Below are 24,021 nucleotides of genomic sequence, written 5' to 3' on the forward strand. Positions count from 1 at the left end.
CTTATGTGTTGGCACAGGGAGGCGATCACAGGAGAGTGAACATCCATTGCGACTCTGTCTGCTTAAGCCTAAATTCTGCCCAGTGAGGATGGTGAAAAAAATATCTTGAAATCCATTTTAACATCAATTTAATTTCAGGCCTGCTGTTATGAAAGAAATGGTTTAATGTTACATCTGGGGAAGAAAAAAGAAGCAGTTTCAGGTTACTTGACTGTGGGTAAATTTTGTTTTGTTTTATTTAAGGACAGTGTCAAAATTTCTTTTGTTGAAATGTTTCTCATGGGTAAGCTTTTGTAATGCAGAACTAGTGTGCTGTATCATGGGAGTCATGAAAAACAGGGCTAGGAGGCATCTCTAAAGAATTCGTGTCCAAACCTTGCTCCAGGTAGGATCACCTCTACCTAAACCATTCATGCTTATTGTCTAACCCATTTCCTAACATCTCTGGTGATCTTCCCACACAGGCTGTTCCATAGCCTTGCAGTCAAGCTATGAAACTCCCTTGCAACTTGCAAGCGGCTCACAGGCTACCTTCCTTTTTTTTTTTTTTTTTTTAAATGATTGTTGCAATTTCATCATTTTTTGTTGATTTGCGTTGCTTTGCAATCATCTCCCATGGCAGTGGGTGGCACGGGAAACTCCCATCCGCCTGGGCTGCAGCCCCCAGCCCGACAGGCACGGCGATGCGTTGTGGCTGCCTTATCCCAAAATCGAGGCGAATGCGGGGATAGGATTACGGGTGAGAGGAAATAAAATAAATAATAAAATAAAAGAAAAATAATAAAATAAAAAGATGATAAAATAAAATAGTAAAATAAAATATTAAAATAAATTTAAAAAAATCTAGAAGGGGGCTGAGAAAAACAAGAAAAAAACCACGCGAATTCAGCAGCTCCGCCCGCCGCTTTCCGGTGGGATCCGACGGGTCGGCCCCGCTCCGCCCGGAGGCCGCCCCGGGGCGGGGCGGCGGCGGGGGCCCTGTCCCCCTCCCCATCCCCGGTCCCATCCCCGGTGCCGGCCCCGTCCTGGCCGCGCTGCCCAGCGGCAGAGAGGTGAGCGGGGTAAAGGGGGGGCCGGGCCTGGGAGGGGCTGCCCGAGGGGCTCGTCCGGAGGAGGGGAATTGAAGGAAAAGGTGTTTTTTGTTTTTCTTTTTTTTTTTCCCGCGGCAGACTTTTCCATGAGCAGCTTCCCGTGGGCTGGAGCCGAGCTGCTTTTGGAAATTCGTCTCCGTGGGGCTCGGAGCAGGGAAGAGCTGGCCTCGGACCCCATGGGAGAGCCGCGGATGGTCCGGCGGGAATGGACGACTCCCTTCCTGCTGCGGCACGTCCTTCTGGCTGGGCTTTCTGCAGGGGAGCTCCCCTTGGCTCTCTGCGTGGCCTCCTGCGCAGGCATCGGCTTCTGAAGGGAGCTGGGGAGGGTGCCGGGGACTGCACGTAGGGTGCCCGCCTGTACCACAGCCTGAAAAGGCTCTGTGCAACGTGAGAAGGAAGAGGCGAGAACTGAAGCCCTGGGTCCAGGGGAACGACAGAAGTGTAGCAGGAGGATGGGGAGAAAAGGGTCAGCTGGAGTGCGGGGATGTGCCAATCCTGCTGCCAGCAGCGATGGGCTGGTTTGGAGGTGAGTGGAAAGGCAGAAGAGCCAGTGTCAGGAGAGAGTGTGGCTGGCCGTCATGTTTCTCGCAGACATGCCCTGAAAAAGGTCAGAGTTTGAGCAGGGATAAGATTTGGGGTCTGAGGGAGAAGGATGGACTCTCACAGCGGAGCTGTGGAAATGCTCGCTGTGGCAGCAGGGGGAAGAAAGCTCCGGTGAAAGAGTTGTACGGAACCATGTAACTCCTGTAACTGTAGCAATCTAAACCCAGTGCACTTGTTGAAAGGTGGTGAGTCCCACAGCCTTGGCTAAAAATGACTTAAATCAGCACGTTTCCTAATGCATGAGAAGCTGCTCAACACAGGCTTGCTGCTTCTGCGCCCTGATGCATCCCACACCAGCTGCTGCCGAGCTCCTCTGCCTTTGCGCTGCTGCTGCTATTTTTGTTACTGTGGAAGCCTGAGGAGCAAATCTTATGGGGCTCAAATTCCCCTTTTTATGGTTCTTGTAGAAATCCCAGCTGTGTCTCAAGGCACCAGCTCTGTGGGAAGAAGCGATGACACACGCGATGGCCCTTCTTTCATTCTTGTGGCCCTCCTTTGGCAGCACAAAAGTGATAGTCATCCTTGAGGGACAGTGGGTCTGATGCTGGGTGAACGGCAATCTGCCTGGTTTTAGGTGTGCAGCTCACTGCTGTGAGCCAGGTTTGCCTTCTCACAGGATTCCCACCGCTTCTCAAGGCATTGATCAGTGGCACTGATGAAGCCTTTCATGCTCAGGGATCTTGCAGGGCCAAGGGATCTCACAGCTGGGGACCGTGAAGCTGTGGACTGTGCAGTTTGGTGTTGCCACTGAGTTGGGTGCCACCACTACAGTGATGCAGCCTCCTGGCCACCTCTTCCTGCATCTCTCTTTGTGCCACCACCTGTGCCTGTCTCACCCTGCAGTGGAGCAAAACCAGCTGTGGGAGCTAAACCAGTAAGAAGATGAAATCCTTCAGCGGAATTAGCTTTTTGGTGCTTTAGCTTTCAGGGCTGCTTACAGCAGGGGCAGAAGAGCATCAAGGAAGAGTCTGAGGAGGAAGGGAGTGGGCTTAGCAAAAATTAGCTGTCGGTTTAGTTTTGTTGTGCCATTGACCCTTACTGTGTGTGTGTCAAGAAGTACTTATGAGTAATCCTACGTCCATCTTTTTTTTTTAAAATTTGATAATTGCTGTAGAGACAAGTTGCTGCCTGCCTGCTGTAACTACCATATAAAACCATACTGATATGCCTATTCCATACAGACGTGAGACCACATTGCTAGTGTTTAGCATTGAGTAAGTCTTGCCATCAGCACCGTTGTGGTTTGGATCAAGTTTCAGTATGCTGGCAGGAGAGATTGGGTTCACCCTTCTCATCTTTTCTGGTACCACCCAGTAAATCAGCATAGCTGTACTATCACTTAGCTCCTGAGGGGTTGCCCTTCCCAAGCTCATGAAAGTCTTGTAGTGTGTCTTCTGGCTTTGAGATCCTTTTCTCTGTGCTCATCTGGGCTTGCCTTTTTTCCCCACAGGCACTCCTGCCCAAACAAATGCTTTAATTCCCTTACCTTTTTGGCTGGTCAGATCCACAAATCTTATTTTGTGTGGTGCTTTCACTTGGAGGCAGGTATTTTGTTAGCAACTGTCATGATCCAAAAGGGGAACAAAGTAGTGGACAGAGCCTTGCTTCAGAGCCAATATGCATCACGGGGTGTGGTGTGCTGCAGAGTTCAGGAGTCAACATCATCATGTCACCAGTCAACCCGATGTTCCAGCGAAGCTTCAGCCTGTTTAAGGAGGGATGAGGAACAAGACAAACGAGAACATGTGAAGCTCTGTCTTGGGCAACAAACTATCATCTCTTTTTATATCCTTGAGACATGAGAGGGTGTAGGGCACCACCACTTAGGCAACCGATGGATGCTGTTAATTTTGGTCTTCTTCCTGAGACAGCTGATAGATTATGTTTCTCATTTTCCATTATTTTCCTTTAAACAAGTTTTATTTCTCAAATCAATCCCTACTTTCTCAGGAGATGTCATTCCTCCTTTTCCTGTTCTGCTCTCATCAATGGCACGATGTCTTCAGGATGTCTCTGTACAAAATGTTCAGCCCCACTGCAAGGATGTCGTTGGTTCCTAGGCTAAGTTCCTAGGCCTGTTCTCAGGCTGAGTTTTCAGGCTGGCAGACTTTTCCTTCTGTGTTTAGCAGTCAGAACTTTTCTGACTGCAGTCAAGCTACCTCTGTAGCTGCTCCCACGACTCCACCCTTTGGCCTACAACCAGTTACAGCTCAGTAGGAGTGAGACCACACCATTCGTGATGCGTCTCTCTTGCCACCTAATGTCTGAGGTGGAAGAGACGTCAATTTGAGACCAATGTTGCTGGAGCTTCTGGGATGGTTTGGCAGATAAAGCACACATAAATTGTACCAGTTTAGATAGAAGTGATACACATGGTGGTTTGGTACAAGATGCAATACTGAAAAGCATAGATCCTACAATTAAAATGGAAGCTAATATCAGTAGGGCATGCCATCCCCATATTCTGAGGCCTGGCAGCCAAGACCGTGACCAGTTGTTGGACGGGCCTTCAAGCAAGAATTGTCTTTGCACTATTTGGTGAAAAGTATGGATGTGCTGCTGAATAATGTTCACATCATATTCAGTCTTTTTGGCTTTGTTTGGCTTTTATGCTTTGTTAGCATAAAAGCAACAGGTTGTATGAATACACAAACTCCTCCAAGTGAAGCTAAAAGATGATCTAAGGCCCAGCAATTTTAGATTGCCAATTGTGAAAGCAAACTAATCTTTGTAGATTTGTTAAAGCATACACAGTAGTATTTTGGGTAGTATTGAGCACAGTGGAGATGTTATCAATAGCTCGTTCCAGTTCAGCAACACCCAAGTTTAGAAGCAGTGAATATATAGCTTTATGAAATGCAGTTGATCTTGTTGCTAAGGGATTAGGCATTCTGCACTCATGAAGTACCAGGTAATGGTTGTTTGGAAAACTAAGGGTTAGATTTTAAAATCAAAATGCAAAGCGCAACTACCACTATGGTGGTAGACTCTTGTAGGTATCAATGCCACAAAGCCAAAACCATCCAGGTGTTAAAACAGTAGGCCACCAGCCTAGCCTGGAGTTATTGTGATGTTAGCAGAACAAGCACTGTGGATCAGGAGAACAATTAAATTTCATTAAGCATGTTTGGCTCAACCAGATTATCCAAAAGACATTTCTATTTGTACAGCCAGACGTGTTGTCTGGGCCATATGTATTCCAGCTATTGTTAGTGCTCAGCCAACAATTATTCTACAGACCATAGTGTGTAGAACTAGGACCAGTGAAATTATAGCATCTTTGATGATTTATGTTATTAGCATTCCATGTAAGATTTGATAATTTCAAGACATCAAAAGCAAATTTGTTTGTAATTGCTGATTGATTTTCACAGGCCCATGAAGCTCTCAGGTCAGCATCAAGAAAAGCTTGTGTGCTGTTATGTTTAAAACATGGCGTGCTTGGGTGTGATTGTAATAAAAGGAGTAATTACAGCTGTTTGTTCCCACCCGTCCTGAATTTGTGTACTGTGGCATTGTAAAGCACCAAGGGGGCCTTATAACAGGAGTGTACTTTAAGAGGTTGCTGTTGGTAATTCAGAGTATTGGGAAGTAAGTTTACTAAATTATGCTGGTACCAAAATATTTCATGGACTGGTTCTGCCAACCACCAGAATTCAGCATGTGGTGTTTGAGGGTGGTGTAGGCAACACCAGCAACAATTATAAGATGGAAGGAAAGTCTCTCACATTGTTGTTTCATTTCATGTCAAATTGACAGTCCGTCATTAAGGGAAGTGGGGTAGAGCTTTGTTCCAGGTGAGACTTTCTAGCTGCTGATGTTATCTGTCTGCTTATGTTAAAGTTCAGATAACTTGAAAGGAAAACAAAATCTCTTCATCCCTTTTGGATATCAGGTAGTTTAGAAATCTATTGCTCAGAAATGTGATGATCGCGGTGATCAAGCATCTTTCTTGAACTTTCTGTCTCTTGGTTTTCCAGTACGGGAGCCGCTGGGTGATCCCACAGGAATCAGCACACGTTGTGCCTGCTCCTGGCGTGGCAGCTCACGCTGCCCGGCAGGGCTCCACCAGGAGCTGGCCTCTCTGTCTCTCATGTGTTGGATGTCCTGATGAAGGCGAAAGAGGGCAGCTTTACCCTTTCATGTCTTTTTAACCCTTTGAGTTGATTCAGCTATAAAACAAACATTAGACAGAACACAAAACAGAACCTAAAAACAGACTCTGGGTATTTTGGTATGAATCAGATGGAGGTGGTACATCACAAATGGGTGAGGACAGCATATCAAGGGGTGGCTTGTTACCCCCTTGCCATTGAACGTTTTATAATGCTCATTTCCCTGTCCCCACAGCTCCATTCTCAACAGACCTCAAATTAAGGGACGTAGCAGGAATGACCCATGGACTAGGTTCATCACCTGGGGCACTGGCTCAATGCAATAAGGTTATCATAGCCACTAGTAATAATGCTTCCCGCAGTTCATCTGGAGCTCACCAGGTGATCAGAGATTCCTTTGCCCTGTCTTGGTAATGGACCCCTCCTGCCCACTGAATCACAAAGGTCTGTAAGGTTCGGGGACATTCCCTCTGAGGGTGAGGAAAATTCCAGCACCTATATCTAAATCTTCTGCTGCTCCTGCAAACAGAGATACTCCTGCTGCTTTATCATGCCAGAGACAGCACGACCATTTAACTATTGACTCCACAGGTCGTGTTTGATATGCTGCCTGAATTTTTCTCAAATAATCCACATTGAAACCTTGAACTTTAGTAGTATTTCATCTCTGTGGATTGTTCCCCTGTGATTCATCAGCAGTGATTTCTTGTTTGACGAGGGGTCCAATTGTTATAGAATCAGTTATTTTCCCATCAGATTCATCTGAGCTGTCCCAAATATTTCCATCCCAGTCACTATAACACATAGATACACAGACTTTTAATTTTATTATACTTAATTCTAAATCCTTCACTGATAATTCACCTTTCAGCCTATTTTCCTCTTTTAAACTTTCAGCTTGTTCATTCTCAATTTTCCATACTGCTTTGGATCATGGCTTATTATTTGGATTAGGGTGACCCTAACTTTTCCTTCCCAGTGACAAATAGTTGAGTTGGAGATATTATTCATGAAGGATGTCCAATTTTGCAGACCTCGAGATGTTGCATCTCCAAGTATGGGCCACACTGTGCAACAATAAGGCTAAACTCTGATTCTCCACATGCTGGATTTTCCAGAAGTATTGCTTTCCCTGCATCTGCTGCTGTCGTGTCCTGGGGTAGAGCACCTTGTGCATTAAGGATATCACAGGTGGCCCAACTCCAAGTCCATTCAGAGAAAGCTTCTGGAGTGTCTCAGGGAAGGGGGAGGATTATATCCCTATTTCTAATTCATTTGCCTTATATCATGTAATATTCAATTTAATAGGGAGAAGGTGTCTCCAGCAGTGCTTGCATCAGAGTTTTGAAGAACTATTCTGTTTTCCAGGAAGCTCTGTCTGGCTTCATCCTGATAAAGAATGACAGCCCCAGCTCCCAGTTTGAAGCATCATGACGCCCATCTTAACTGGTCTTCCTCTGAATATTTGGGATATCGTATGGATATCTGCTAGTGGTTGTGGTGACCTGAGGCAGCAGGGGAGCACCTCCATTGGCAGGAGGGAGTTGTAACGTAGAAATTTTACTAATAGGATGCAAAGAGGCTGTGTTATCCTGGTTAGGTTTGGATAGCTATGTGATGGCAGAATATTCAGTTTCAGAGTCAAAGACATCCTTCACACTGTCACGTGTCAGTGAGTGTGTTTTTCCAAGGATTTCACTCTCTGAGAATGAGAGTGTATGTTAGTGCTCTAGCTGATGTAAAGTCAGAGATCTGAAGTTGGTTCTTAATTCCTGAAATAACTGGCTCTTGTCATGACTGTGAGATTCACAGGCAACTGCTCATGTTTTGGCTTGCAAGTCAGTTTCTAAAGTTTGTACTTTAGTTTCTAGTTTTTGGTTTGTAGTTTTAAACAAAATGGTTGCATCAGCTGATGCCTCTGCAAGGAGCCCAATGAAGAGTCCCTTTTCTTCTGTTCTTTCACATTTGTGACCTTCCTGCCAATCTGAAATTCTTCTTGCAGGATTTTCATCTATCCAGTTCCAGTCCCACCTAGGTGTTTTCCATCCCTTATCTTCTTGACATTTTCTCTGTTTTTCTACAGCCTCCTTGCAGGCATCCATGACTTGTGGATTTCGCAGAATCCCACTTCTGACAACAATTAATGCCACAATCCAAAAGGGGAACTAAGTAGTGGACAGAGCCTTGCTTCAGAGCTGATCTGCATCACGAGGTGTGGTGTGCTGCAGAGTTCAGGAGTCAACATCATCATGTCACCAGTCAACCCGATGTTTCAGCAAAGCTTCAGCCTGTTTAAGGAGGGAAGAGGAACAAGACAAACGAGAACACGTGAAGCCCTGTCTTGGGCAACAAACCATCCCCTTTTATATCCTTGAGACATGAGAGGGTGTAGGGCACCACCACTTAGGCAACCGATGGATGCTGTTAATTTTGGTCTTCTTCCTGAGACAGCTGAAAGATGATGTTTCTTGCTTTCCGTTGTTTTGCTCTAGGCTCAAGGGCCACAGCTGAAGTGGGGAGGAAGGTGTGGAGCAGGGTGATGCAGGGAAGGGTGCACCTGCTGTGAGGAAGTGAAGGGGTTTTGGCCCCCTGTGAAGGAGGAGTGCAGGTTAAAAGAAAGAGGGGTGCTCTTCGAATTGCCACAGGTCTTTTTGTGTTAGGAGGCAGGTTACAGCTCCCACATCTCTGTTGTGCTGGAGTCTGCAGCTGGGTGCACTGGCCAGCTTTCCAACAGCTGGCACTGGGGGCTCTGCAGCGTGTTTTGTGGTTGCATCTATCAGGTGCGAGTAAATCTTATCAATTTATTATTTTGTTCATGGAATATGCATAGAAACCTCAGGAAGATACCAGGCTGTAGTGTTTTAGTCCTGTTTATGAAGCATCACTAAGAAGTGCTCAAGATCATCTGATATCATTGCAAAGATGTGCAGAGCTTTATATCTCCATAAGCAGTCTAAAGACTAACAACATTTTTTTATAAAGAAAGATAAATTTAAGGAAAAAATAAACTTTCATGGTCTTTTTGGGTAACCCAGGCCTCAGGTGTGCCTGAGCAGCTGGGGTATTTGGGGGTGAGGAGCACATATCCACCCAATGGTCCTACCTTCCCACACACCCCCACTTGGTAGCCCCGTCGCAGAAGATCTGCTCACTGCTGCAGAGGACAGGTCTCAGAAATGAAAAGTGCAAGTCAGAAATGCCTGCTTCTCCTTCAGCCCTGGATTCATTTCACCAGGCAGATTTCAACATTAGAAATCTCTGCTCTTGATGCAGTAGTTAAATCCTCATTGAGAAAGCTATGTGCAGTGTCAATCCCATTGGGTTTTAAAGGCAGTGCATTCAGGGAGGTTAAGTATGATCCAGATATGCACTGGCTGGGCAGTTATGAGCTAAGTTCTCAGATACATGCATATATAAGCATGCTCTCATAAGGTGTGCAGAAGTGAACAGAATCAAATGTGTTGTCTCAGTATTTTACATGGACAGTGCTTGTATTGGGGAAAGCCTTGATAAGCAAAAACCTTTAACTTAGGTTCAGTTTGTGTAAAAAGTCAAGGCATTTTAAGCCTGTTAACTACCGTACCAGTTAACTATGCTTTTGAAAAGCCACGTTTCCCTCCTGAGCTGTGATCATGTGAATGGCTTCATGCAAGCTGACTTCTATCTGCTTTCATGGCATGGGAGCAGAACCTAACAGCACAGCTCCAAACATGAGTCCCATGTCCACCTTTCTGCCGCAGTCTGCCTTATTCCAAGCGTTTCTGAAGACCAGTCTCGACCGTAACTCTCCACAGCACACTGTAACAGTTCACAACGTATCACTTCCTATGTACTGGGCTTGGTAAATGTGCTAAACTTGAAAGAGCAAAGGGATAAAAGCTGAAGGGACAGAGCAGTGTTGTATATAGTCTTTACAAGACGTGGCACACTTTGCTTTGACAACGTGCGTAGTCTGTAGGTCTGTTTTTTTCCCAACTTGTTTCTGATAAAAGCTTTGCTAGCTTTGATTTTCTATTGTGCTTGAAAGGAAGGAAATGCATTTCTCTAGCTCGTCTGAAACACAGCAACTGAAAGCTGATTTGTGTAAACTTTCAGCAGCTGCTTTTGGTTATACTTACCAAATGCCTTACCACCAAATGCATTTGATGCAAATTACACCCTGATTCTAAATTCTCATAACTCTAGTTTCAGGCTTAATATACTTAATTTTGGTGCTCCAAAAGTTACTTAAGAGTTTACCTTGATGGCTTTCCTCTGAGGTTTTGAGGTTTTATGCATTTTCTTGTGACATGTTTCCAGTATCTTTTAGAGGAAAAGATACAATTGCAGCCCCCAAAAACTTGTCATGGCTTTCTGAGGAAGACTCTATAAGCAAAGAGGAACGAATTTTGGAGAAGATATCCTCCATTAAGCAGCAGCAAAAAGATCCTGGATCTCTTGTAACATTCATCTGGGAAAATATCCTGTACTCAATATTAGGCAGCATATCAAAACATTTTAAAGCAGCACTTTGTGCTGCTAGAGAAATGCTCTAGACTTCTCTTGTACCACCCTCAGGTAAGTGCAGTCCTGTCTGCCTCATGGCTGGGTGGCATTCTCTGTGCCTTGCTCCGTAAAACATGCTACTTCAGCTGTGCTTAGCTAGCCATCAGGTCTGAAGCACAAGGAGGTATCCCACACCACAGGAAGGCTACTTTGTAGGATGGGTGCTGTGATCAACACCAGGCTGCAGCACACTGTCCTGCACAGAAAGTCCGATACTGAAGGTGTTTCGCAATAATCAATGAGTTTATTCCTTGGCATGTGCAGTGCAGTGCAGTAAATTAACTCAACAGATCTGTCCCCAGCCCAATGGGAAAGTGCAGCCTGGTTTCTGTGAAGGAGGACCTGGCTCTTGACTCTGGCTGCTGTGGGAATTGCTTGCTGGAAAGCCATCTGTGCACTGTCACAGCAAAGCCTTAAAGCTTCTCTTTCTGACAAATCAGGAAACTCCCTTGCTCAGAGTTTATGAATATTTTCTTTGCTTTTTGTTATAAAGTGCCTCTAAAGTCAAAACATGAGTGTATTCTAAGCAAACACAGCTGCTTGTTTGCATTGGTGTGGCAGTCGCTTCTGTGCTTGTGGTCACTTGCTTTGTTCCATCAGTCAAAATTAATTACTTGATGGAACTTGAGTGTTGTTTCACCATCAACCATCTCATAGGTTCAGATGTGCCAGACTTCAGCAGACATGATAGGAAGAAACGGAGCTTTTGCTCTAGTCCTGGAGGTGCTTGCACTGCCCTGGAGGAGGAACCCAAGGTTTCCGTGGTGTTTCACTGTTGTTGCTGGAACAGCTGTTGTCATCTGCTGCTACTGTTTACTGCCTGAGATTTATTGCCTTCTCTCCTCTTCAGCTGCTGAGTGTCTTTCAAAGAAGACAAACTGGGACTGTGCTATTTCACCAATGCTCACTGGGGAGAGGCGCTGGGGGAGCAATAGCATTCTCTTTACCCTCCCTCACTTTTCCCAAGATTTATGCTTCAACTCTCTGGAAGCTAAACTATCAGCAAAGCTTCATTTGGTAAGCTGATTTTTCTGCCCTAGATACCTGAACAAATACACCCCTTTGGTAGAAATTTGTCCTTAGATTGGTGTAGCTGGCAAGCCCTTTGTGTTGAAAGTAGATAAGAGACAATGTGTCACTTATGGCCTCTCATTTTCTTTGTTTAAAGGATTTCCATTGTAGAGGAAACATTTGTGCAGAATTGCTCAGCAATTCATAATCCAAAATTCGAATGCATTTTTACCCTTGTAGGGAAAACAGAAAATAAAATGCTAGGAACTTCTCTTTATTTAATTGTTACAAGGAACACTGTATTGGGCATAAGTGTCAGGCTTTGGGGCACTGGGACTGTAGGTGTGGTCTGTGTAGAAAGAGAAAGCCATGAACGTGAAAACAGTTTATTGCACACCAAAACTGTCAGAGCAGCTAATGGCACCTCTGCTCAAATGCCTTTAAGAAAGGGTGGTAGCCTCTCGCTAGGGACAGGAGTCATGGAGAGGAGACGCGAGAGGAGTCACAAAAGAGCACATGGGAGGACAAACGTGGGAAGACGTGAGGAGTCACGAAACAGGAGTTGAAAAGGTGACATGGGACAGGAGGCCCAAAAAGGCCTGCATGAAGACAAGCAAAAGGAGACAGGAGCAAAAGTGTGAGGAGGTGGAGGGGATGTGAGAGGAAACACAAGAGGGTGAAGAGCTGTCTCTAGAGTGAAGGGAGGACGTGGAGGAGGCTGTGGAAGGGGATGCTGTTGGGTACATGGCTTGAGATGCTGTCTTGGAAGGATGTGTTCAGTGCTGGAGAAGGTACCCTTGAGGGACTGTGGCCTGTGGGCAGTCCATGCTGGCATAGGGACATCCCTGTGGAATTGTGACTGGTGGGTGAGCCATAGCAGGACGGGGACATCCCTGAGGGACTGTGGCCCAATGAGAGCCTGTGCCAGGACAGGTACACCCCAAGGGACTGCAGGCTGTGGAAAACCCATGGTGCAGCAGAGGAGCAGTAAGAAGCAAGGAGCAGTGAAGCAAAAGAGTAAGATGCAGGGAGCAGTGAAAGGAAACTGCTATGTATTGCCTGAAGGAACTGGGACTGATTGGGTGTAACCTGCAGGGAAAAAGAGGGAAGTTGATACTGGAAAGGGAGTGTGGAAGAGGTGTTGAACTGAAGAGAAGCCTGGGGAAAGGGGAGGAAAAGTATTTTCCTGAAGTGTTTGTTTAATTGCTTGGCTTTTTTTTTTTTTAGTTGATATCTGAGTCAGTAATTAAAAGTTTCTGTTAATGGGTAATAAATGAAATTCCCCAAGTCAAGACTGTTTTGTCTGTGACAGCATATTCATTATGTTGGGATGCAAATTGGTTTAGCAATGACATGGTCTAACAGCACAAACCCCAGGTGGACGTAACCTGGGAGGCATTTCCCCTCTCTGTACATGAAACTGACATATCCTTGCGGTGCTGGGTTGGCACTTTGGCATTTTCCCAATTACAGCTTTCTAGAGAAGGACCAGCACCAGCTAGTTGCAGGTATTCACGAGTGGTGGAGGCAAAAGCCACAGAACAAATAAATCTCCCATGCTGACAATGCTCTTCTTCCTTCCAAACCAGACTGGAGCTGCGGAGAGAAATGGGAAAGAACAGGGTGGGGGCAGATGGCAGGGTCATGCCATTTCTTGCAACTATGTGGAAAGAAAATGTGTGTTGTCCTCTTGAAGTCTTAAGGAAAGCAGAGGGGATGGAGGAGAAAGGCAGTGCACTGTGACATGGCTGCTCCCAAGCCTGCCAGGGCCTGGTGCTGCCAGCACCAAGTGACTTGATATGTGTTAAAAATTACTAGATTTTTTTTTTGTTCAAATAGACAAAAAAGTGAGAGATGAACCTCAGTGGAGATTTTTTTTTTTCAACTGAAGTATGATTAATTTAAAATGGAAAATCCTGTACTGTTATTAAGCTGACCTGTAGCTGTCTGCAGCAGGCATATTGGAGTTCTCTCTTACATTCTGCACTTTTTCAGTTTGTGTCATAAAACTTCTGCTTTTACTGATGGATTGTATCGATTGTATTTCTTTTAAATCATGCAAAATCTTACCACAAAGGAAGAAACAGGGGTTAAAACAGAGAAGACACAAAAATGTTTTGCATCGTGCAGACAACTTCACTTTCTCCTTCTTCTTCTCCCCTTCTTCTCCCCTTCTTCTCCCCTTCTTCTCCCCTTCTTCTTCCTTCTTGTTTTAAAGAGTATATTCTTCATGAAACCTTACTGGTTTTCTATACGTAAAGCATAACACTGCTTGGAGTATGGAGGCTTTGAGGAAAGTGTTAGTACGTTGTTCATGGTTCTCTTTAACTAGACTGTGCGTTGCAGGAGTCCAATGCACCTTATTTCAGGCTGCTAAAAACTGTTGGACTTTCTGGGAGATAAATTCAGCTCTGCTCTTGCATCTGCTGCAGCATATCTCTCTATGGTTAAATCCATGCTTTGGACTTCAGAGAACTAAACTTGGTGTCTGGCCAGGACAGTAAACGAGTCTTGTAAAAGCAGAAATTGCACTGTATGTCCCAGCTCCCCTGTCTGACAGGAGGAGGATATATTCATGGTACATATCAAGTATAGGGCACTGCATGGTTATTGAGGAATAAACAGAAGGGAAACAAATATCCTGTGATTCTGGGAGCTGAGACCTGTTGACAGAAACAGATGACAGCACTGAGATTTTAGATGAGTTTTCAGGTTTGGGGAAGGATAGTGGATGGTTCTCCTTTTTGGGAAAACAAACAAAAATACTGCAAAAGCTGCTGTCCCACTCAGTGTCAGGTGCCACAGATCATTACTATGGCAGCAAACTGGAGGACAAAAGAGAATCCAAATTCCTAGTATCTAAGATTATTGTTGTATACATCTGATATTAAAATAATGGACCGATGAAGATAAAATGGAATAATCATTGTATTTCCCGACAAGTGGCAAGCACAGGATGCATCCAGGGAAATGAGGGTCAGTCCTGGTTTGTGATAAATGGAAGAGACAGCCTTGTCCTTATTTTGTTTTAGAAGGAGCATGATCTGTGCTAGAGGACAGTGTATCACACTGTATCATCAGTGATGTCTTTAGTCCCAAATGTGATCCAGATAGCTGCTCGTAATGACTCCTGGTGATTGGTTTCACACCTGGAGCTGAGGCTGAGGCTCTGCTGGAACAGTCCCAGAAGGGGCCCAGATAAGGTGTGCAAGTGTCCTTCTTACAGGTTTCCACCTGTCATGGTGCTTTTCAGTTGCGCCCAGGTGCCAGAACAAGCAGCAGTGGGCACCAACTGGCAGACAGGAGGTTCCCTCTGAACATCAGGAACCCCTCTGTGCTGTGTGGGCGATGGAGCACTGGCACAGGTTGCCCAGAGAGGCTGTGGAGTCCTCTCCTTGGAGATCTTCAACATCCAGCTGGACGCAGCCCTGGGCAACTTGCTCTAAGTGGCCATGCTTAAGCTGGGGTTTGGACCAGACAACCTCAAGAGGTCGCTTCCAGCCCCAGCCATTCTGTGGTTCTGTGCTCCTGCACTCCTCAGTGCTTATGCAGATGGGCCACTGATGGCCCCCATGGTGGGCCTGGGAGTGGTGGGCCCAGCATGATATTACTTGGGCTCCCCCTCCTGCCATCATCCCTCTGAGCTCCTTTGAGGGTGTGCAGGTGAGTTTTATTGCATCCCCTAACAACCTGAAAAAGGGCTATGGTTTCTGATGGGGGCCTGTGGGCATTGCTATGGTATGGAGAAGCCAGGACACTTTTTAAGAAATGTTCCAAAGGTGTAATTTAAGCATGCTGGCATGCTTAAATTCAACGTGTAATTTAAATTCGGTGTTCAGTGTGTAGTTCTGCCATGGTGCTGTACTATGTCTTGTGGTCTGCTGACCTGCCTGTTAATGTATTGTTCTGCTTTCCTCACCATCAGGTCACAACGTGTCTTGTGGTAGAACAAGCTCTGATGGGAACAAGAATGCTCAGGATGCCCAACTGCCTGCTAAAACTGACCCGGTTGGTGCTGAGCCACAAGCTGAGGGCCCTCTTCATCCTCACCTTTAAGTTCATGTCCTTTGTCTCCATCCTGTTGTACTGGAGAATCACGGAGGACGCTAAGGTCAGGGACCAAGTCTACAGCTTGCCTACTGAAATCCACTGTGGTCACTCTGTGCCCTCTCCCCCCCACGCCATTGCTGATGGGCCTCCTCCTCCACCCGGGGATGTGTTTTTTGTGGAGACCTCTGAGCGAACCAACCCAAATGACCTGTTCACATGCTCTGTGGAGTCAGCTGCACGGACACACCCTGGGACAAGGGTTGTGGTGCTCATGAAAGGCTTGGCCAAAAGAAATGCCTCCTTACCCAACCACTGGGGCTTCTCATTGCTGAGCTGCTTCCCCAATGTGGAAATCCGGCCCTTGGATTTGCCAGAGCTTTTCTCTGGGACACCTCTGGCAAAGTGGTACTCTCAGGCTCACCAGCGCTGGGAGCCTTATTTCTTCCCCATCCTGTCTGATGCCTGCAGAATTGCCATCATGTGGAAATTTGGTGGCATCTACCTGGACACAGACTTCATTGTGCTTAAGAACTTAAAGAACCTCACCAATGTGCTTGGTACCCAGTCCAAGTATGTATTGAATGGGGCCTTTCTGTCCTTTAAGCCCAGACACAAGTTCATAGAGCTTTGCATGCAGGACTTTGTGGAGAACTACAACAGCTGGATCTGGGGGCATCAAGGCCCACAGCTCCTAACACGTGTCTTCAAGAAGTGGTGCTCCATCAGGAGTCTTCGGAGCAGTAAGAGCTGCAAAGGGGTAAGTGCTCTTCCCCGAGAGGCTTTTTATCCCATTCGGTGGCAGGACTGGAAGAAATACTTTGAAGTGGTCAGCTCCTCGGAGCTTCAGGAACTCCTAAAGAACAGCTATGCGGTGCACGTATGGAACAAGAAGAGCCAAGGGACAAGGCTAGAGATCACATCACAGGCGTTGCTGGCTCAGCTGCATTCTCACTTCTGCCCTGCCACATATGATATCTTGAAGATGGATTCTGAACGACAGTGACTCCAAGGATCAGCTAAGAGAAGTTGCCTGGGAGTCCCTATCCCTTGAGCTGTTCTATCACAGATGAACCCTCTTTTGAAGCGAGGCGGTGGGAGTTCAGGAGAAAAACTATTTGTGGGGTGTAGGTGGAGCCCATGGTTTCAGACCATCTGTGCAGTCCTTTGTCTTGGCTTTAACAATATTTGGTCCTCTGCAGGACCTTTCTTCTGCTCTGCTTGGTCTGGTGCAGAAATGTCAGGAGGGAAGTGAGTGCTGGTCCACTTGTGGCAGCCCCTTCCTTACTCGGAAGACTAAGATCCCTTGCTATGACTTTAAATCTGGAAGGGGCCTTTGTAGAAATGTGTACCTCATCCTCTGACACTGACTCTCAAAGCACCAAAAGTATGGGAGAACAAGAACAAGAACTGAAGAAGTTAAGGGTGTGCTAGAGGAGGTGTCCTGAAAAAAAAAAGTAGAAGAAAACAAAGAACAAAGGAAACAAAGAAGGGAAATGGCCTAAAGCAACTCCTCTCCTCTCCTCCTCCTCTCCTCTCCTTCCATCTCCTCTCCTCTCCTCTCCTCTCCTACGCCTCTCCTCTCCTCTCCGCCTCTCTCTCCTCTCCTCTCCTCTCCTTCCTCTCCTCTCCTCTCCTCTCCTCTCCTCTCCTCTCCTCCTCCCTCTCCTCTCCTCTCTCTCCCTCCTCTCCTCTCCCTCTCCTCTCCTCTCCTCCTCTCCTCTCCTCCTCCTCTCCTCATCCCAGGACTTGCTTGGAAATTTGGTGGGAATCAGAACAAGAGGATCTGAGGCCAGTTAATCATTTATAAAGAGCTCTTGCACAGCAATGTTTTATTTTATATTAATGGCAAATTAACACCCTGTGATGAGTAGGAGAGCTCTTCCAAATCACACCTTAAATTTCATGTGACACAGGAAGAACTGAAATATCTTATACACTGGGGTTGTAAGTGTGATCAAATGTCCATAACTGCATCTAGTATCTTTCAGCACTTGGACTGATCCTACAGGAAAGAGGCAGTATTTCTAATATTCCCAAGACTAGAGAGAGTTTGGTAGGAAACCTATACTGTCTAAATGCAAGTCGAGGAACCGAGCCATTTATGGTGGAGCTCTTCAAGTAGTCTGGAGCACTCCTGTAATTCACTGTGCAGGAGCGGAAGTCTCTCCTGGGAGGTCTTGAGAAGTGCAGTCAAAAGATTTACTCTTCTCCTGTGAGTGTTTCACTTAACTGCAATGGAAAAAGTTAATGTATTTCTTTTAAGGTGCTGTTGTGCCTTTGAGGGTTCCCAACATAGAGGAATTTTTTTTTGCACAAATGGTGGCAGAAAACCCAAAAGGATATATTGATTCTCTTACAGTTCTTGATTCTCTTACAGTTCTTTTTCTGAAAATAATAGAGAAAGAGCTGCAAGAAGCAAGAGTAAGGCAGAGACTACCAGTCTCATTACATCTGTTCACCACCACAGTCTAAGTAGGTTTGCCGAGGCACATGAGCGTAACACTAAAATGGGGTTGACAGAGGTGAACAGAGTATTGGCCACCCTGTTTCCTACACTATTAAGAAAGTGCTCCAGTTACCCTTCTGATGACCACAAGTCAGTCAGATCTCCCATGTCACCTAGCCTCATAGCAAGAGCTTTTTGAAGTGGTGCTAGCTGCAAGTCCTCTGATTGTGACTCAGATGACTGCTAGGTCTGCATTTGTCTGAGGCCTCTTCTGTTTCCCACATCATATATAAGAAAGGTGAGGTTTGCTCAGCTTAGCTCAGCAATGGACAAAAAATTAAAAGACTGGGCATGCAAGGACAACATTTCTCTGTTTGTCTTAGGTTTATTTGTCTTTTCTCTGATGATAAAAATGAGAAAGCCAAATTGCCCATCACTTTTTCACAACAGCTCCCTGTTCCCTGGAGAACATGGCTGTGCAAGCTTAGGAGGGTGTGCACCTTTTGTTTATTTGTCTGCTGAGGTATCTGACTGGAGGCTAGTGCTGCTCTACAATGAAAGCTACTTGCCTATGAGCTGGGCAGAGTGGCAGCTCCGTGCACAAGCAGCTGCTCTGGAATGAAGAAGGTTCTGGAAACACCCTTCCACTGGCTGGCACGCCATGCGTGTACATATGTAGGTAATGCCATGTGCTGGGACTGGCTAGGATGAAGTTAACTTCCCGCACAGCACCCCATACAGCAGTGCAGTGCTCTGCACGTGTAGCTAGAACAGCATTGGTATCACACCAGTGCTTTGTCTATCGCTCAGCTGTGCCCCACAGCACCAAGACTCTCCCCAAACCCCAGAGCCAGCAGGCAGGGGGTGGGCAAGGGGTGGGGAGGGGACATCACCAGGGCAGCTGACCAAAACTGACCGAAGGGATATCCCATACTGTGTGGTGTCACACTCAGCAATAAAAGGTGGGGAAGGGGGAGGAGACTGGGGGGTGGGGGGGAGCCTTGTTATGAAGATACCTGTCCTCCCAACCAATGGCTGCACATATTGAGGCGCTGCTGCCCAAGATGTGGCCAGACATTACTCACTGATGGGATGTAGAGAATAGTGGTTTTCTCTATTTGCTTCTGTGTGGCCTTTGCTTGTTTTTCTCCTCCTTTTCCCTTTAATTAAACTGTCCTTATCTCAACCCATGAGTTTTTTTTTCACATCCTATTTTCTCCCACTGTACCTTTGAGGACGGAGAGTGATGAGAGTGGTGTGGAGTTCAGCAAGCCATCAGTGTGAAACCACCATGTACTCTCCTTTGTTCTGCTCAGCCTTATGGTATATCCTGGAGACATTCAGGATTTTGAATGTTGCAGCTCTTCTGGCACTGAAGGAATTCGACTCGATGATTCTTATGGGTCCCTTTCCAACTTGGGATATTCTATGATTCTATGAACATTTTTAAGAACCTTTAAGAATGTCTTCTGCTTGTGGGACCAGTAGTTTTTCCTGGCTGCACTGAGTGGTATAAGTGGATGCTACTTTCACTTCCTACTCTCTCTGTCACTACTCTTTTTTTTTTTCTTCTTCCCCCACTGCCCCCACTGTTTTATTTAGATGCAGACAGAGAATCATCAGCCCTGGCCTAGTCTGTGGTCACTGGGGCATGGTTTGCATAGTTTCTCCTTCCACTGGTTGTTCTTTTTTGGGCTCTTTGGGCTAAACAAGGAAAACTCAGTGAACTAGAAACCCTAACCAGGGATGATAAAATGGTGGGTTTGTGATCATAAAGGCGTAACAGGGTGTCTACTGTGGCAATACTGTGAACTGAATACAGACGTGCTTGGGACCCACTGCAATGAATATCTGGCTTGGTGTACCATTACTAATTCTAAGAAAGTGCCTTTTTGCGTACATGGAGTAGTTTTTTTCTTGTTTTTGTTTGTTTTCCCTGTTGAGTCAGTGTTCCAAGGTTGATAATCAGAGAATCAAAACAAAGTAGACTTTGGCCTCTTTCCCTTTGTCTTGTAAAGAAAAATAAATAAATTTTATTCTATTTCTTCTCTTTGTCAAGATGTTCTGTTGTGTTCTGAGCGCGTTGGTGGCAGGTCTGAGCGATCTGTTAGTTATTATTTTGAAAAGTATTTTAAAGTTGTGTCCTGAACTGACTTAATAAAATTAGGAGTGTGAAATGAATATGAGTCAAGATGAGCATAATCACATGTGGAAGGAAGGCTCTGGAGACCAGGACTGTGATGCTGTCTATGGGACTTGAGGGGAGGGTACAGAGGAAGCACAGTGCATGGTACTGATTCCTACTTGAAACAGGCTGGAATGTCTGGTTAGTTTGGGTCATCTGCCTGTTTTTGTCCCCTTCCAACCCCTGGCACACCCAGTCTGTTTACTGCACAAACAGTCCGTTCACTGGAGGAGCAGAGTGAGAATAGAGAAGGCCATAACACTATGCAAGAGCTGCTCAGCAAGAGCTAAAACATCAGTGGTTATCAGCATTGTTTTGGTCACAAATCTAAAACACAATACCGCAGGAGATGTTATGAAGAAAATTAGCTCTATCCCAGACAGACCCAGTACCGGTAAGTAAGAGACTGACATATGAGGGGAGGCTGGGAGAACTCAGATCATTTTGATGATCCACTGAACATCATCCATGAACTCATCCATTTGATAGGATGAGAGGCAATGGGCATAAACTGAATACAGGTAGTCCAACTGAAACAAAACAGTGGTGAAACATTGGAACAGGTTGTCCAGGTATCTTGTGGAGTCTCAGTCTTTGTACATAGTCAAACCTCAAGAGGACGCAGACCCAAGCAACCTGCTGTAGGTGACTCTGCTTTGAGCAGGGTGACTGGCTAGATGATCTCCAAAGGTGCCTTCCAATCCCAGCCTTTCTGTGATTCTGTGGCTAGATGGAGCCTGACCCAAGGCTTGAAGAGCTCCAGTGATGGGAATAGCTACAGGTGCTTTCCTAACAGCTTCCCCAGTGTTGGCACCTTACAAGTGGGTCTGTGGTGATGCAGTGCTTGAAAGATCTGGGGAGGGGAGAATGAGTCTGGGAAGCTACAGAGCTGATATTTGTTGCAGGCAGCTGAGTAGAAACTGCAATAAATCCTAAACTTAGTGGCTGTATGGGTAAAGGGTGGACATTTATGAACACATCAGTGTGTCTTCTGTAAGGGAAGGTCAGCAGCCAATGAGTACAGAGACAAGGGGGAATTCTGTTAGAAATGAGGGCCACCTGAGTTGAGAAAAGTTATTCAATGAAGTACCTGGCATAAGAATGAGGATTCCCAAATGGATGAGTAAATTAATTGGTGTAAAGTAGTGTATGTTCAAGAGCACTCAGGACCTCAGATCTTTGGGTGAGAGGAGACAGCTCTCTGAAACTCGGCTCAGTTCTTACAGCAGTCACCCAAACAGTGTGAGCCCTGGGAATATTAGCAAAGGAGTAAAAAGCAAAAGGACAATTTGCTTTCTCACACAACATAAAGCTTAAAGTTTGGTGATAAGTTTTTTTTTTTTTCCTCCTTCTGATCCATTACTAATTAGAAAAATTCTTTGCAGCGTAGCTGCAAGGCCCATCAGCTGCATGATCTTTGTATCAGCCACCATATTACTTGAACAGATGATGATATAATGCGACATCCTCATTGATCAGCTTGTTTTCTCTCTGTGTTCAGACTCCACAGTCCACCAGCAGAGCTACGCTTTCCTGCCTTCTCTACAGCAGATGCTCTCTCCCCCCAAGCCACTCATTGATTTCTATTCTACAGTTTGCCAAGCTAAAAATTATTTACAGGATTCAACAGGCTATGTTTTGGAGGGTAGGGAAACATGTATGTAAAAAACTGCCTTTTTTTTTTTTTTTTCTTCCCTGCATGTCACACCAACAGCACGTGCTGGCATTTCTTGTAAGGAGAAGAAAATGCTCTGCGAATCCATAGTGGATTCGCAAATCATAGTTTGTGCTGTTTCTCTCTGTCCCCAAGGCCCAGTGCCTGGTGGAAAACAATCACTTTGTGCTGTTGTGTTCAGAAAACCTCCCAGTGTGACTGACAACTGATTTTCTGGCTGCATGGAGAGTTTAGATTTGACTCAGTCACAGTTCCCAGAGAGTGAATGAGGGGCAGTGCCAGATGGATTCTCTGTCCTGTTCCTCTCTCCCTGTAGTTGCATATTAAAATTTTTGCTGTTTCCTGAAGCTGTCTGTTCCAGAGCACAAAGATTTAGATTTGGAGATGGAGCAGAGAGAGGCAAGAGAAGTACCACAATCCTCCCTGCTGCATCCCCATCATTCGTATATTGACCTGAAAGCCCTATGACAAAACAGAGAAGCCAGGAGACTATTTCAGAGATGACAAAAAAGCATGCTGCCCTGAAGTGAAGGAAGGAGAGTCCAGCTCTGCCACAGTCCTGTGGTCTGCTGACGTGCCTGTGCTTTTCCGCTTTTTTCCCCTTCAGATCATGATTTGTCTCCTGGGAGAGCAGGCTCTGATGGGAACAAGGATGCCAACTGCCTGCTAAAACTGCCCCAGCTGCTGCTGAGCCACAAGCTGAGGGCTCTCTTCATCCTCACCTTTAAGTTCATGTCCTTTGTCTCCATCCTGTTGTACTGGAGAATCACAGAGGACTGTAAGGTCTGGATCAAGTCTACAGCTTGCATTCATGTGGAAATTTGGTGGCATCTACCTGGACAGATTTCATTGTGCTTAAGAACTTAAAGAACCTCACCAACTTGCTTGGTGCCAACTCCAAATATATATGAACGGGGCCTTTCTGGGCATTATGCCCAGTATAAGTTCTTAGAGCTTGCATGCGGGACTTTGTGGAGAACTACAACAGCTGAATCTGGGGACATCAAGGGCCCACAGCTCCTAACACGTGTCTTCAGAAGTGGGAGCTGAGGAGTAAAGCCTTTTGTGGGTGTAGGTTGGAGGCCCATGGTTTCAGACCCTCTGTGCAGTCCTTTGTCTTGGCTTTAACATATTTTGGTCCTCTGCAGGACCTTTCTTCTGCTCTGCTTGGTCTGGTGCCGAAATGTCGGAGGGAAGTGAGTGCTGGTCACTTGTGGCAGCCCTTCCTTACTCGGCAGACTAAGATCCCTTGCTATGACTTTAAATCTGGAAGGGGCCTTTGTAGAAATGTGTACCTCATCCTCTGACACTGACTCTCAAAGCACCAAAAGGATGGGAGAACAAAGAACAAGAACTGAAGAAGTTAAGGGTGTGCTAGAGGAAGTGTTCTGAAAAAAAAGTAAAAGAAAAAAGAGGGGAAATGGCTAAAGCAACTTTTTTGTTGTTGTTGGAAATTTGGTGTGAATCAGAACAAGAGGATCTGAGGCCAGTAATATCCAGAACAGTATGAGCTGCAAAGGGGTGAGTGCTTTTTCCCCAGAAGCTGTGATTTATATTCTCTGGCAGCAGTGGAATAATTTATTTGCAGCAATCAGCTCCTTGAAGCTTCAAGAACTCCTAAAGAACATCTATGTAGTGCATGTAGGGAACAAGAAGAGACAAGAGACAAGGCTAGAGATCACATCACAAGTTTGTTGTCTCAGCTGCATTCTCACTTCTGTCTTGCCAGATAGGAGAACATGAAGGTCTCTGAAGAGTAATGAAATCCTGTAATGGGATCTAATGGCCCTTGGCTTCTGGGAAGTTCCCAAACCTGAAGGAAACTGGATACTTTTAACATCCCACAGAATTGGTTTCCAGCCCGTGGAGCAGGTATTCTGTGTGGCATCTCCGTGATTTTGTACCATTTCTAATATCTGCATTAGAGCCTATGTATTTCAAATATACACCAGAATCTCAGTTCTGACTCTTGTCTTGTCCTTCAGTAGCCCTTGCTGCTGCAGAGAGGGGTAAACATGTTCATTAGGGCCTACCAGTTGCTCCTCTTTTGCTGTTCTAGCAATTGTTCTTCCCATACATTAGGTCTGAAAAGCCTCTCATGTAGTTTCAACAGATGTAGGAACCCTTGGCTTGCTCTGTGTAACATTTTAAAGCATGTAAATAACTGCCAACCAGTGCTATAGAACATGTTTTACAGGAGCTTAAGACCAAATTTCCGGGCTGTAAAAATTATTATGGCTGATCAAGTTTGGGGATAGATTGGTAGTATATTAAAAATTCTTTAAGAAATTAAAAATATT

The 24,021-nt window shown here is 45.6% G+C and overlaps 1 protein-coding gene across 4 annotated transcripts; it reads left to right on the plus strand.

The window, feature by feature from the left end:
* The first annotated feature begins 956 nt into the window (after positions 1 to 956).
* On the plus strand, positions 957 to 23,974 carry A4GALT (alpha 1,4-galactosyltransferase (P blood group)). 4 transcript variants are annotated; one of them, XM_040545083.1, is made up of 5 exons: positions 972 to 1,052; positions 11,205 to 11,371; positions 15,291 to 16,172; positions 21,548 to 21,703; positions 23,451 to 23,974. In XM_040545083.1, the coding sequence occupies exons 2-5, from the start codon at positions 11,255 to 11,257 to the stop codon at positions 23,472 to 23,474; spliced, it is 1,179 nt and encodes a 392-aa protein (XP_040401017.1). In that variant the 5' UTR covers positions 972 to 1,052; positions 11,205 to 11,254; the 3' UTR covers positions 23,475 to 23,974. The 4 variants fall into 4 exon arrangements, with proteins under 4 accessions (XP_040401018.1, XP_040401017.1, XP_040401016.1 ...); XM_040545082.1 differs by lacking the exon at positions 23,451 to 23,974 and adding an exon at positions 22,329 to 22,609; XM_040545081.1 differs by lacking the exons at positions 21,548 to 21,703; positions 23,451 to 23,974 and having other exon boundaries at positions 15,291 to 19,919.
* Positions 23,975 to 24,021: the final 47 nt, after the last annotated feature.

The sequence above is a fragment of the Cygnus olor genome, chromosome 1 (genome assembly GCF_009769625.2).
Source record: "Cygnus olor isolate bCygOlo1 chromosome 1, bCygOlo1.pri.v2, whole genome shotgun sequence".
In the NCBI taxonomy this organism is placed as follows: Eukaryota; Metazoa; Chordata; class Aves; order Anseriformes; family Anatidae; genus Cygnus; species Cygnus olor.